Source organism: Megalobrama amblycephala, linkage group LG7, assembly GCF_018812025.1.
Source record: "Megalobrama amblycephala isolate DHTTF-2021 linkage group LG7, ASM1881202v1, whole genome shotgun sequence".
NCBI lineage: Eukaryota > Metazoa > Chordata > Actinopteri > Cypriniformes > Xenocyprididae > Megalobrama > Megalobrama amblycephala.
Genome location: NC_063050.1, coordinates 45,123,143 through 45,135,500, shown reverse-complemented (window position 1 = coordinate 45,135,500; position 12,358 = coordinate 45,123,143). Strand labels below are relative to the sequence as shown.

General features: G+C 37.1%; 1 protein-coding gene across 5 annotated transcripts in view; it reads left to right on the top strand.

Annotated features, from left to right (window-relative positions):
• The window catches only part of lrba (LPS responsive beige-like anchor protein), a 270,378-nt gene that overhangs the window by 79,561 nt on the left and 178,459 nt on the right, over positions 1–12,358 (top strand). For all 5 annotated transcript variants that reach the window (XM_048197706.1, XM_048197710.1, XM_048197707.1 and 2 more), the window contains exons 23-29: positions 104–279; positions 1,577–1,730; positions 2,651–2,831; positions 6,609–6,730; positions 7,105–7,212; positions 7,617–7,758; positions 7,883–8,228. In XM_048197706.1, coding sequence (XP_048053663.1) covers positions 104–279; positions 1,577–1,730; positions 2,651–2,831; positions 6,609–6,730; positions 7,105–7,212; positions 7,617–7,758; positions 7,883–8,228 — 1,229 coding nt within the window. The remainder of the gene's footprint in view (positions 1–103; positions 280–1,576; positions 1,731–2,650; positions 2,832–6,608; positions 6,731–7,104; positions 7,213–7,616; positions 7,759–7,882; positions 8,229–12,358) is intronic.

Here is a 12,358-nt window from a genome sequence, read left to right as displayed (position 1 = left end):
TTCACTAAATTTACTGATTATTGAAAATTGAGATTCTTGAAAAATTACTTTTTCATTTGGTCATATAAAACAAATGTTAGAATAATAAATGCCTATTTTGCAGAACGTGAGCTCAGATCAAGCAGCTGCCTCAAGCCCCTCAGGTCAGGGCAATGAGGGCTCGTCATCGGCACGGTCCACTATGTTCCGTATCCCAGAGTTCAAGTGGTCTCATATGCACCAGCGTCTTCTAACTGACCTGCTTTTCTCCATCGAGACAGATGTGCAGATGTGGAGAAGGTGAGAGGAACACCAAGAACCAAATATCAAATAGGCAAAGGGATAACATATCTATATCTGTTTATACTGTAGAAAAATGAAAAATATTAGTATTGAGTATTGATTAAAAAATCTTTAGGTGCAGTCACATTTAATCAAGTAATCCACATGATCAGGAATTTCATGTGAGGGCAAAGGATTTCATACTAGGCCTGTCGCAATAATCAATATATATTGACTTATCGTGCAATATATGTACACGACCGCAATAATTTTTGGTGACACAATATATCGCCCATTATGTTTACATGATAATGAATGTCACCAACATTTTGCCAATCATGCTGTCATCTGCAGTTCCTACACAGAGCAGTCACTGACAGGTGAAAAAAGGCATTATTTGAGGCGTTATAGTGTTTTCCTGACAACTACAGACAGTTTGGAAGAACAACAACAAGTCTGAATGCTCTTGATTTCAAAGCCGCAATCCACTGTTCTGGTGAAAATATAAATGTCTTTGTTTATACAGACATCTGACTGCTAAGTAGGGTTTGTGTTTTCAGCAATAGTGCACCCTTACTTTACTGAAAAAAGAAGGTCAGGGAAAAATCTGTAAATGGAAAATCTCCATAGTGCCTTTTGTGCCTTTTTTTTTATTTGTTACTTTGCACTTTTGTAGAAAATATTTACCATTTATTCAAGTTTTTTATTTAGGATATTGCATTTTTTGATCCATGATCTAAAGAATTAAATGGTTGGTGTCATTTGAAAGTGTAAAGGGCTACTTGCATTATTATGCTGTTATATTATGATTATATCAGTGGCATTAAATGGTCTTAAAATGACAATAATATCATTTATCACAATTATTTCTGGAACAATATATCGCACAACAACAACAAAAAAAGTCGTTTTCGTGACAGGCCTGTTTCATACTGGTTTCAGGTTAGTAACATGAATTTGCGAATAGACCAACAGAACTTCATACATTGCTACACTATTGACAATAGACAATGGAGCTTTTTTTTCCTGTGAAATTTTGCCAGTGTGACCACACTTTAAGGGATGAGTAGAAATCACTTTTTGTGCTATTTGACAGTTGCTATTTATAGACATTAGGTTAACTTGGAACATTTTTGAATTACAATATCATGCTCTTAATCCGTGAATTAGAGCTTGGGAAAGATGATTTTTAAATAAAACTTCTTTTGTACATTTTTATGTCATCATAAAGTCAAATATGGTATAGTTTGTAATTACCCTTCTGCTGCCTCAGTAGCAAATGTTTCAGAACTGATTTTCTCACTTCTCTCCACAGTCATTCGACTAAGACAGTTATGGACTTTGTGAACAGCAGTGAGAATGTGGTGTTTGTGCACAACACCGTCCATCTCGTCTCTCAGGTGGTGGACAACCTCATCATGGCCTGTGGAGGAATCCTTCCTCTGCTCTCTGCAGCCACCTCCTCTTCGGTTAGTATGTGTGTATGTCTCAGACCCCCTGTCCACACCTGAAGCCATTGGTATGTCGCTTTGCGCCAAAAGCAAATTGAACCAATTATAATCAGTGATACTGTCTACATGGGATAGGTTGGCCTAGCTCCACACGCAGACAGTAACCGGATACCCTGTTCTATCCTCAAGCTTTTCCGGTGTGGTGCGGTCACGTCCTTTGTACACACGATTTAACACACTTTCCTTGCCTTGACTTATTTCAGTCACACTAAAGAACAGCTAGAACTGTAGCATAATCAAGTTAGTCCACTGTACTTGTCTGACTTCTTCCTTTATTTGTTGCACATCAGTTTGGCAATTTTCAAGCCTGCATGGAATGCACCTGTAGAAGTCAGCAGAAAGCTCAGCAGATTTCTGCAGTGTTCCACCTGCTATTCATGAAATTCTACATCCCCTGCCCTTTCTCTTGATTGCGCTCACAAACTCACAAAGCACTATTTTGCTAAGCAACAGTGAATAGCGAGAATAATTTGTATAATTCTGCTGTTTTTTTTATGCATTGGTCTAAATGGACAAATCATGTGAAAATCAGACCAAATTTCTGCAGATTTTGCCTCACAATCAACATAGGAAATGTGGTATTCCGTGCCATTCACAGCATCAAAGTAAAAGTCAGAGAGAACCCCTAACGCATGACACAGTGTATATACTAAATGAACACAGATCTCTTTATATAGTGTGTGACGACCCTTCTTATTGTTTATCATTTATGTTACTTTAATGATGGTGAGTAATTTAATTATAATAGCTGTGATAATGAAATGTGAAGGTGATGATAAAGGTGACCATCACTGAATTAAGGAGATTTAATTGAAGATAGTGCTCATGATGAAGACTGCAGTTACAGTAATGATGATGATGATTACACTGTCTTGCAGCATGAGTTGGAGAATATTGAGCCATCTCACGGTTTGGCTGTTGAGGCGTCACTGATGTTCTTGCAGAGGCTGATCAGTCTCGTGGACGTGCTTATCTTCGCCAGTTCACTCAACTTCACTGAAATCGAAGCAGAGAAGAACATGTCTTCTGGAGGAATTCTAAGACAATGCCTACGTCTGGGTAAATCTCTTATTTCTGTCTTTTTCTTTAAGTGGTGTTTGCTAAAGCCCAAAGTATGCTTCCTTTGTCCATGTTTTGCTGTGGCTCGCAGACAGTCTGTGTGACGTAATTTTCGCCATCAGCACAGTCTGCGCACATTGTCCATGTGCATCCTGATTTTTGTGCCTGCGCGTACAACAGCGCATGTACGAGTTATTTGAGTGCTTGAAAAGAAAGCTCCACTAGGTAGGGTGCACAAGCCGTGTGTGTTCATTCACACTCGCCGTCGATGGAATATACTTTGAAATGCTTGCACGTTAGGATGGAGGAAACAGAAAATGAAGAATACAAAGTTTCTTTCAGGCCATTTCTCATTTTCTCTAAGTTTGGGGCCAGTAAGATTTAAAAAAAAAAAAAAAAAAAAAAACTTTTATTCAGCAAATACACATGAAATTAATCAAAAGTGAAAATTTATAATGTTACAAAAATATCACAATTTCCAACTGTTTTCATCTGATAATAATAAGAAATGTTACTGAACACAATCAGCCAATTAGAATAATTTCTGAAGTCATATCTGCTGAAAATTCAGTTTTTAACTATAAAATAATTACATTTCAAATTATATTAAAAAAGAAAACAATGATTTTAAATTGTAATAATGTTTAACAGTTCTACTGTTTTTTGCAGCCTTGGTGAGCATAAGCAAAATCTTATGTCTTATGAACTCTAGTGTACAGTACGTGTCCCTAAATCAATGCATGATCTCTTTTCCTGCTCTGCTCAATCACTGTTTGTTCTTCCTACTTTTTCATCTGTCCATCATTTTGAAATAATGTCCTGCTCTTATTTTTTTCTCAACCTGTTTCTCTTTCGCACTCTCAGCCACTTTTCAGATTTTTTTTTTTTTTTTTTTTTCACTTAAATTCAGCCTCACAGCTTCATGGGTAATCAACTTGCAATTTATTTTAATAGAGTTTGATGTTAGCATGTTGATAAGCTAAATGTCTGGAGCACTGAGGTAGCTCACTAGGTTTTGGAGCACAGCCCTTTTTGCTCATTGAATTCTCACTATTGGTTCATTTGGTAGAGGTAATGACTGCCTTTACCTTGCATCTCCACCCCGCGCTCTCTCTGTTTTGTGTGAGTTTTTTTGATAGTGTTATTATAAGCTCTCCACACTGCAGTGCTCTAAAATGACGACCGTCATCAGGCCATTGACTCTAATGGCTGTTTTGTAGCCTGAGGCACCACCTCCTTTATGTGTCTATGTATCACAAACTGTACTGCAGCGTTATAGAGCACATAACAGAAATCCAGCCGTTCAGATTGGTTACATTATTCATTTCTCTCTCTCTCACTCACTCACTCACACACACACACACACACACACACACACACACACACACACACACACACACACACACACACACTCACACACTCACACACTCACACACACATACACACATACACAACACACAACACACAAACACTCTACATGACCCTCCCTGATGCTATCTAGACACCATCAAACACCCCTCTCCTCTAAATATAACACTTTTCCACTCTACTACCCCTCCGCTTTGCCACATCGGCTCTCTCTCCCATGTAACCCCCAAACCCACTGAACAAAATGGCCGGCGTGTTAAATCGACTCACCAGTGTAAAGCAAAGGGCAGGGTGGAGCTTCCTGATTGGTGGAGTGAGAGAGAAACTGAAGCTGTTTTTAGGAGGGCTAAAGTATAAAATGAATATTTGATGAGGTCTGCCTGTGTGTAATCTGATTTGGGATCTGTAACAAGGTTTTGCCCGCCATCTCTCCTTCTATAACTCTCTTTCTCTCTTTCGCTTGCTCTTTCGTTCAAATGACTAGAACGTCTAATGGAAAAAGCTGGTCGTTCCAGTGCTGGAATAATACCTTTAATCTAAGCTTTTTGGAGTTTACATTTGTCAGTTGTCAAGGTATGAGAGGATAGAGGGTTGAATAGAGTCATACACATGCACGGTCACGCACACACATTGTGCAGCACAAACTCAAACTCATGTGCAGTACATTAAAATGAAAACGCACACACATGCACCATACTGATCTTACATATAGCATGCAATACATCAAATTAAATGCAGTAAGAGGTTTTTTCTGCACCATGGTGGTGGGAAGCCAGCCAAAATGATTAAACACAGAATAAGCAACGTCATCTGTTTTGCAAACCTCATACAGTTTAATGTGTTTTTCTTTTTCAACTCTATACGACTGTTTTGTCTTGGAGAAGAACTATTTTGCAGCATGTTTCAGTGTTTTTGTATTATTGTTCATTTGTTAATTCATATCACATTTTATGCTTGCATGTTATTTTTAGTGTTGCGGCCGGCATTTAATTAACTCTGCAGGCTCATTTAGATTACATTTGCCATTATCTAACACTTAATTAAATCTATCTATTTATCTATCTATCTATCTATCTATCTATCTATCTATCTATCTATCTATCTATCTATCTGTCTGTCTGTCTGTCTTTTACTTCTAGTGCATTTAGACAAAATATTTATAATAAAATTAGTATACTTTTTAATACTGCCAATTTATCGATTATCATCTATGACATGAAAGAAAGTATTGGTTATCGGTATATTAAAGAATTGTAATATTGATGCATCTCTAATGCATACTTTTTTGAACAAAGCCCTCAACCTACAGTAAGGTTCCAATGTTATTTTTATAACATTTTTAAAGTTTCCTTTGCTCACCACTATTATGCATTTATTTGATAAAAAAATACAGAAAAAATAGTAATGTTATGTAATATTTTTACAATTTAAAATAACTGTTTTGTATTTTAATATATTTTAAATGTAATTTATTGCTTTGATGTCACAGCTGAATTTTCAGCAGCCATTCCTCCAGTCTTCAGTGTCACATGATCAGAAATCATTCTTATATGCTGATTTCTTATCAATGTTAAAAACAGTTGTGCTGCTTAATATATTTGTGGAAACTGTGATGCAAATTTTCAGGATTGCTTGACGAATAGAAAGTTTGAAAGAGTAGCAGTTATTTAAAATAAATTTTTTGTAACAATGTAAAAGTTTTTATTGTCACTTTTGATCAATTTGTGTCCTTGCTGAATCAAAGTATTAATTTCTTTAAAAAAAAAAAAAAAAATCTTACTCACCCAAACCTTTGAACACTAGTGTTGTTTAACTTATCCTACACCATTTGTGCTGCAGACAGGCATGATAACATGATACCTTGAGGAGAGGTGTGCTATTACTTTTCTAGGCGATCAGATTTACGACAATCTTCCAGGTGGACGTTAAAACATCCCTTAGACTTGTACATTAAAGGAGGAACCCGAGCCATATCTAGCTTCTGAAATATCATAGAGACTTATGGGTGGGCTTTTTTGACTCTGACGGTAAGCAACCACCTTTTAACCACCTGCGATGCCCTAGAAACCATCCAGAACACCCCAGCAACTACATAGCAACAAACAAAACCCTGATAGCTGCTTAGAAATGTACATATTTTTCAAAACTTTCATTTTATGTCATATACTTGTGGCTGCAGTTTTCACTGTTTCACTCATAAGGTGGTATTATGGCCCCATAAAGCCCTTTTTCATCATCATGCTATGACCTTCTCATGTGTCATGTTTCTTTTAGCCTATATATCTTTTCATTCCGGTACCCTTTCATCTCTATGACGTTGTCTTTTCCCTGTGTTTCTACCTCTCAGTTGCGCTCCCTCACAGTCTCTCTCTGTCTGTCCTTCTCTCATACACTCTTTCTCCCCCTCAGTGTGTGCGATGGCTGTGAGAAACTGTCTGGAATGTCAGCAGCACACCCTGGGTAAGTCTGGTGCAGAGAGCAGCCGTGGACAGCAAAGCCTTCTGGGAGCCGCCAAGTCTATACCAGCACAGGCAAGTTCAACATCATGCCAAGGATACCTCTATCTTGCTCTTTTTCTCTCTCTACTGTCCAGATGGTAATTTTAAATAAGACAGTTCCAGTAATTTTTTTACAGTTCCAGTAAAAAACACTTTTTCTTCCTGAATGTGTTGTGTAACCTACACTCCACAATCACAGCTCATCTATTATTTAGAATCTTTGCAAAACTGTTACATTAATGCCTGTGTGCCTCAGCGCTGTCTAAATGTGGAACAGCAAAACAAAAGACTCCCTAGATTTGACAAAATCCAGCTGATATCAAATATTAGAGCAGTGGGAAGTTTGTCTGTGCTGAGCGGACAGACTGAATGAGACTGAGTGAACTGTGTTTGTGTACGTCTTGCAGAGTCCTGTGGACATTGTGACAGGAGGGATGTCTCCTATCAGAGATTTAGACCGGCTTCTGCAGGACATGGACATCAATCGTCTTCGTGCTGTAGTGTTCAGAGACATAGTGAGGCTCTTCACTCACTACTCATAAACAACTACTGCATCTCTTCCATTTAGCTAATGTTTCATTTATTTACTAAACAATAAATAATACTGAAATATTATTACAATTTAAAACAACTGTTTTCTATTAATATATTTTTAAAATGTAATTTATTATTTTCAGCTGCCATTAGTCCAGTCTTAAGTGTCACATAATATTTTTGATATTAATATTTTTGTGGAGACTGAATTTTTTTATCAATAGAAAGTTCAAAACAGCAGCATTTATTTTAAATTATTTTTGTAAACCTTTACTGTCACTTTTAAACAATTTAAAAATCTTACTGTTCCCAAACTTTTATACAGTAGTTTAGCTAATTTGTGAAATATTCTACATGAATTGTAAATTGTTGTGCTGTGCTTTAGGAGGACAGTAAACAGGCTCAGTTCCTGGCCCTGGCAGTGGTATACTTCATCTCTGTACTCATGGTATCCAAATATCGAGATATCTTGGAGCCACACAATGACAAAAGACAAGCCCAGCGCTCACAGTCTATCAGGAGCACAGGTGACCACCTGAACCCACAAATATCACTGCTGCAATATTAAACACAGAGAACCTACAGAACAGCATTTCATGTTTTGAGCAGAGGACTAGTGTTTTTTTGTTTTTTGTTTTTTGTTTTTTTCAGAGAGTGTTCAGTCTGATCTCGAGAACGGTTTGTCTCCCCATCGCCGAGACTCTAGCACTGAGGGTGAGAAGACTTCAGCCATCCCCAGTGATGCCGAGACACGGACCGGCCCGGACGCTGTATCAGAAGCCCTGTCTACTTTGTCCTCTGAAGTCAGGAGAGGTTCTGAGGTCACTAATAGAGACAGCAAAGGAAAAAACGTCAATGTCAAGGATATTTTGAGAAGTCTCGTTAGCGCACCTTCTGACGACATCATGGTGGACCCCAGCCTTATACCGCCTGGGTTTCTGGGTGCAGTGGGTGATGTCTCCCGTGACCAGTCCGTCCAGTTCCACTCCTTTGACAGGTGAGTGGCCAATAAGAATCAATGCTCACTGGCCAATCTGTGCACACTGATGTAGAGGCTTTGCTAGAGGCACAAAAGCTTATACCCCTGTTTTTTTTTTTTTTGCCTTTTTTTGTTCTGCCTTCTTGTAAAAAAAACATGTTTTCTCTTAGAGTGTGCTATGGCAGCGGTCTGTGTGCATTTTATGATGGACACCCACACAGAGTGTTTGACTTCTGCTGTGGAAGTGTGCCGTTCTACACACAAACAAACAGCCTTACAAAAGCAGAGCCCATCAAAACGGGCCTCAGGAGACACATACACATACACATTTCTTCACCAGTGGATTTGTGTGTGTGTGTGTGTGTGTGTGTGTGTGTGTGTGTGTGTGTGTTAGGGCAGAAATGGTTAATGGAAAAAAAGAACAACAGCAAAAAACCTCTACAGTTGTGCTGCTGTTTGTCTCATATCTAACAAGACCGAAAATATGAATATTAAATTTGCATGATGTTTAGTGTTAAAAACAGAGAACCAAATTTTATTTTATTATTTTTTTTCTTTTTTAAAAATCATGATTTTCAGTTGTTAACGGTTCTGAAACTTGTATTATATATAATATTTGAGCTAAATCTACAGTGAACATACAGCATGAGCAGTGTAGTCAGATTCTCAAATTACCCATGCCATCTGTCCCAGAAAAATTAAATTCCTCAATTTTCTTGCCTAACGAATTGTAAGGTGTCCATTTTTCTGATTGGACAATTCTGAGTATGCGCCACTGTTCAGTGTTGGTACAAATTTTTATTTTTTTTATATATATATATTTTTAAAGAAGTCTCTTATTCTCACCAAGGTGAATTTATTAGATCAAATGACTGATTTAATAGAATTGAATATATAATTTATTCTTGTGATGGCAAAGCTGAATTTTCAGCATCCTTACTCCAGTCTTCAGTGTCACATGATCCTTCAGAAATCATTATGATATGCTGATTTGCTGCTCAAAAAACATTTCTTATTATTATCAATAGCTGTTTTTCCACTGTCGGGCCGAACGTTTCTTGGAATGGTAAGGAACGGTTCTAGTTGTGTTTCCACTTGATCCTGGTACGGTACTATTACAAATTGTTCTCGTTGCATTACCAAGGCAACGACTGACGCTTTTGTATTACATTTCAAAGAACGGCCTTATCAGCCCCACAGTGGAAAATGAAACCATATACAAACCGGCTGGTCTGCATCGGAAAGAATTGGAACGCTTACACAATGAGAACCGTTTGGCCCGATGGTGGAAAAGCGGCTAATGAACAGTTGATAACTGTTACTATCACTTTTCAATTTTAATTTAATTAATTCATGCTAAATACAAGTATTAATTTCTTTAAAAAAATATCGTACTGACACCAAACTTTTGAACACTAGTGTACATAAGTGGTGGCTGTCAGACTGCATGTGCACCAATCATAAACTGTTTTGTGCCTTTTTGTGCGTTCTTTTCTTCTTCGTCCTTTGCATCATTGTCTGTTTTTTAAAGAGTTCAGTGTAACTGCTGCTCCATGGGGAGGGTGGGGTGCTTTGGGAAACAGGATCCATTGCTATGTGTTGGCGGACGTCTACAATGTCTGGTTTTTATTTGCTGCATTGTCTGTGCATAAGTCTGACATAACCAGAGAGGGTTTATTACAAAAAGAAAAAAGGAGAGACAGAAAGAACTAAAAAAGGGAGATTTTGCTTTTGTGTTGGAAATAGAAAGCAGTATGTCATGTCATCTTCTTTCTGTTTACCTCCTGCTCTCTCACATCTCCTCTCCTTTCTTTTTCCTCTGGGCATCTGTGAGACATCCCTCTGATCTGGCCTTGTGTTTTATCTGAGGAATGCTCTGTCAGGTATCACAACGCTGCTGGTATCAGGACAGGGATTATACTGGCTCCTGCAGAGGATGAGCTCAAAGCTCCCAGCAGTCACTGCAGCTCGCTTCTGCCACCACCTCTAAAAGAATATAGATATTTTCAAAGGACTTGGTCCTCCATCAGGCCTTTAGTCAAACCAAGCTTCTCTTAAGGCCTGTTCATAACAACTGTTTGGCACACAGATTCTTAATCTTGATTTTTAATTGCGGTTTGTCTGTTCAGACCAATGCATGAAAAAATGACAGACGGACTAAATGAAAATGCAAATTTGCTCTCTGACAGTAGATGGTGAATATAGACAAGCAGAAATATAACTTTTTGTTTGTCAACAACATTCGCTTGTCTCAGAGAAGAAAGTCAAACATTATTTACATGTTTTCAAACAACTCAACTCAGTTCATTAAATTTTTTTCTTTTTTGCATGAGCTTTTTGAGTTTTGCTTACCCCCCAAAGTTAATACAACTTTCTTTTTTAATTTTGTCAATTCAAATACATTGGACAAATAAATTGGATAAACATAGCAAATTAATTGACTATTTGTCAGTGCCGCCATAGTTTTATCTAACAGCAGTGACTAAAACTATCAATCTTATTGGTTAGCCTGTATTTTTCACAGTGCGATGGAAAAGAAATCAGAAAACCTCTCTGTAAAAAGAAATTATGTATTAATGGTGAAATGTTAATGTTTGTTTCAGTCTAAACAAACACATTAACAGCCATTAATTCAAACTAAAATGTTTATCGCACCAAATTTTCCACTGAATATAGTGTGAACAAGCCTTTATGCTTTTATTTTACTGGTCTAACACCAATTCAGTTAATATTTTTTGTCTAATTCAACACCAGTTCCTTTTTTTTTTTTTTTTTAATTCTTTTGCTTTTTTTTTTTTTTTTCAACATCAGTATTTTAGGTTTAAATTAATTTACATGTATGTGTATGTTTTGTCTCCAAGAATTCACTTTGAATAGTAGTGAGATGAAAACGTACCTTGTAAAAGTATTTAAATGAATTGTATTTAATTGAATTAATAGATGTGTAATAATTTAAATTACACTTTTTATTAATTTTCAAAAGAAATTTTAAATTTGGATGCATCTACATAATATGTAGTTAATACATTATTAGACAAGTTATTAAATCTGTATGTATAATAAAATAATTATCAAAATGCTGCTTAAAATAGTTTTAAATGGAGTCTAATGTCAGATAGGACATCAACTTCCCAAATGTCAACTTCCAATTTCCCAGATTGCGAGGGAAAGTCTTATCTCCTCTCAGAATCCCCCCAGCGGAGAGGTGCCGAGTTATCTGGACGACTCCAGATCTGAGTCTGCTGTTCTCCAAGTCCACTTATATACTCTCTCCATTCATTCTGTCTTCTCTCTCTTTTTACAACTCTCCTTCTATCATTCTAAGTCATGTTTTTTTTTTGTCTCATTTCGTTAATTTGACTATTTTGAGATGTTTTCCGCTGCACTCTTCCACCACACATATGAATAAGTTACCAGTGAAATACCAACCAAATATTTCAAACCCAGAGCGATGAATTCTCCCGCTGTTCCCTCTGCTGAAGTGTGGTTAGTGTTGCTGCATTTAACTCCATTCATACTATGTACACAGTGCTTCACTGAAGTTATACTCTGTGCCGGCATGCATGTATGCTTGCTTAACAGAGTGTATGTCGGAACACCCAGGGTGGTATGATTGAATCCCAGGGGATTTACGAGTGTTATATATGGAAAAAACAGGGTCTTTCAGATAAAACAAGCCTGGGGTCAAGGGTAAACCAGACATTAAATTTATTTACTATCAACAACATCCTGATTTCACCATACGTCTTTCTTAACCCACTCTTGTTTTGACATGAAGTCTGCAAATATTTGCTGATAGGATCCAGAGACCAGTGAATAGTGTCACAATGACTTGCTGGACAAAATTTGATTTACACGTCACCAAATAAATATGGTCGGAGATGGGGTTAGGATGTCACAGAGATAACGAAATTACTGATGTTTTTGACAACAGTTTGATTTGGTCAACCATAAAATGAGATGAAAAATGATGACGATTAAATAGTTTTAATTAAAACTTACACACTCAAGGTAATCCAATCATACTATGTAAGATTGTACCCTGTCTTTGTCTTTGTACCCTAACCTCCAAAGATGACACTAAAGAATATTTTTTTTGTTTTTTTTATAGGTAATTATTTGCCTTAAACAAACGATATAACAACACA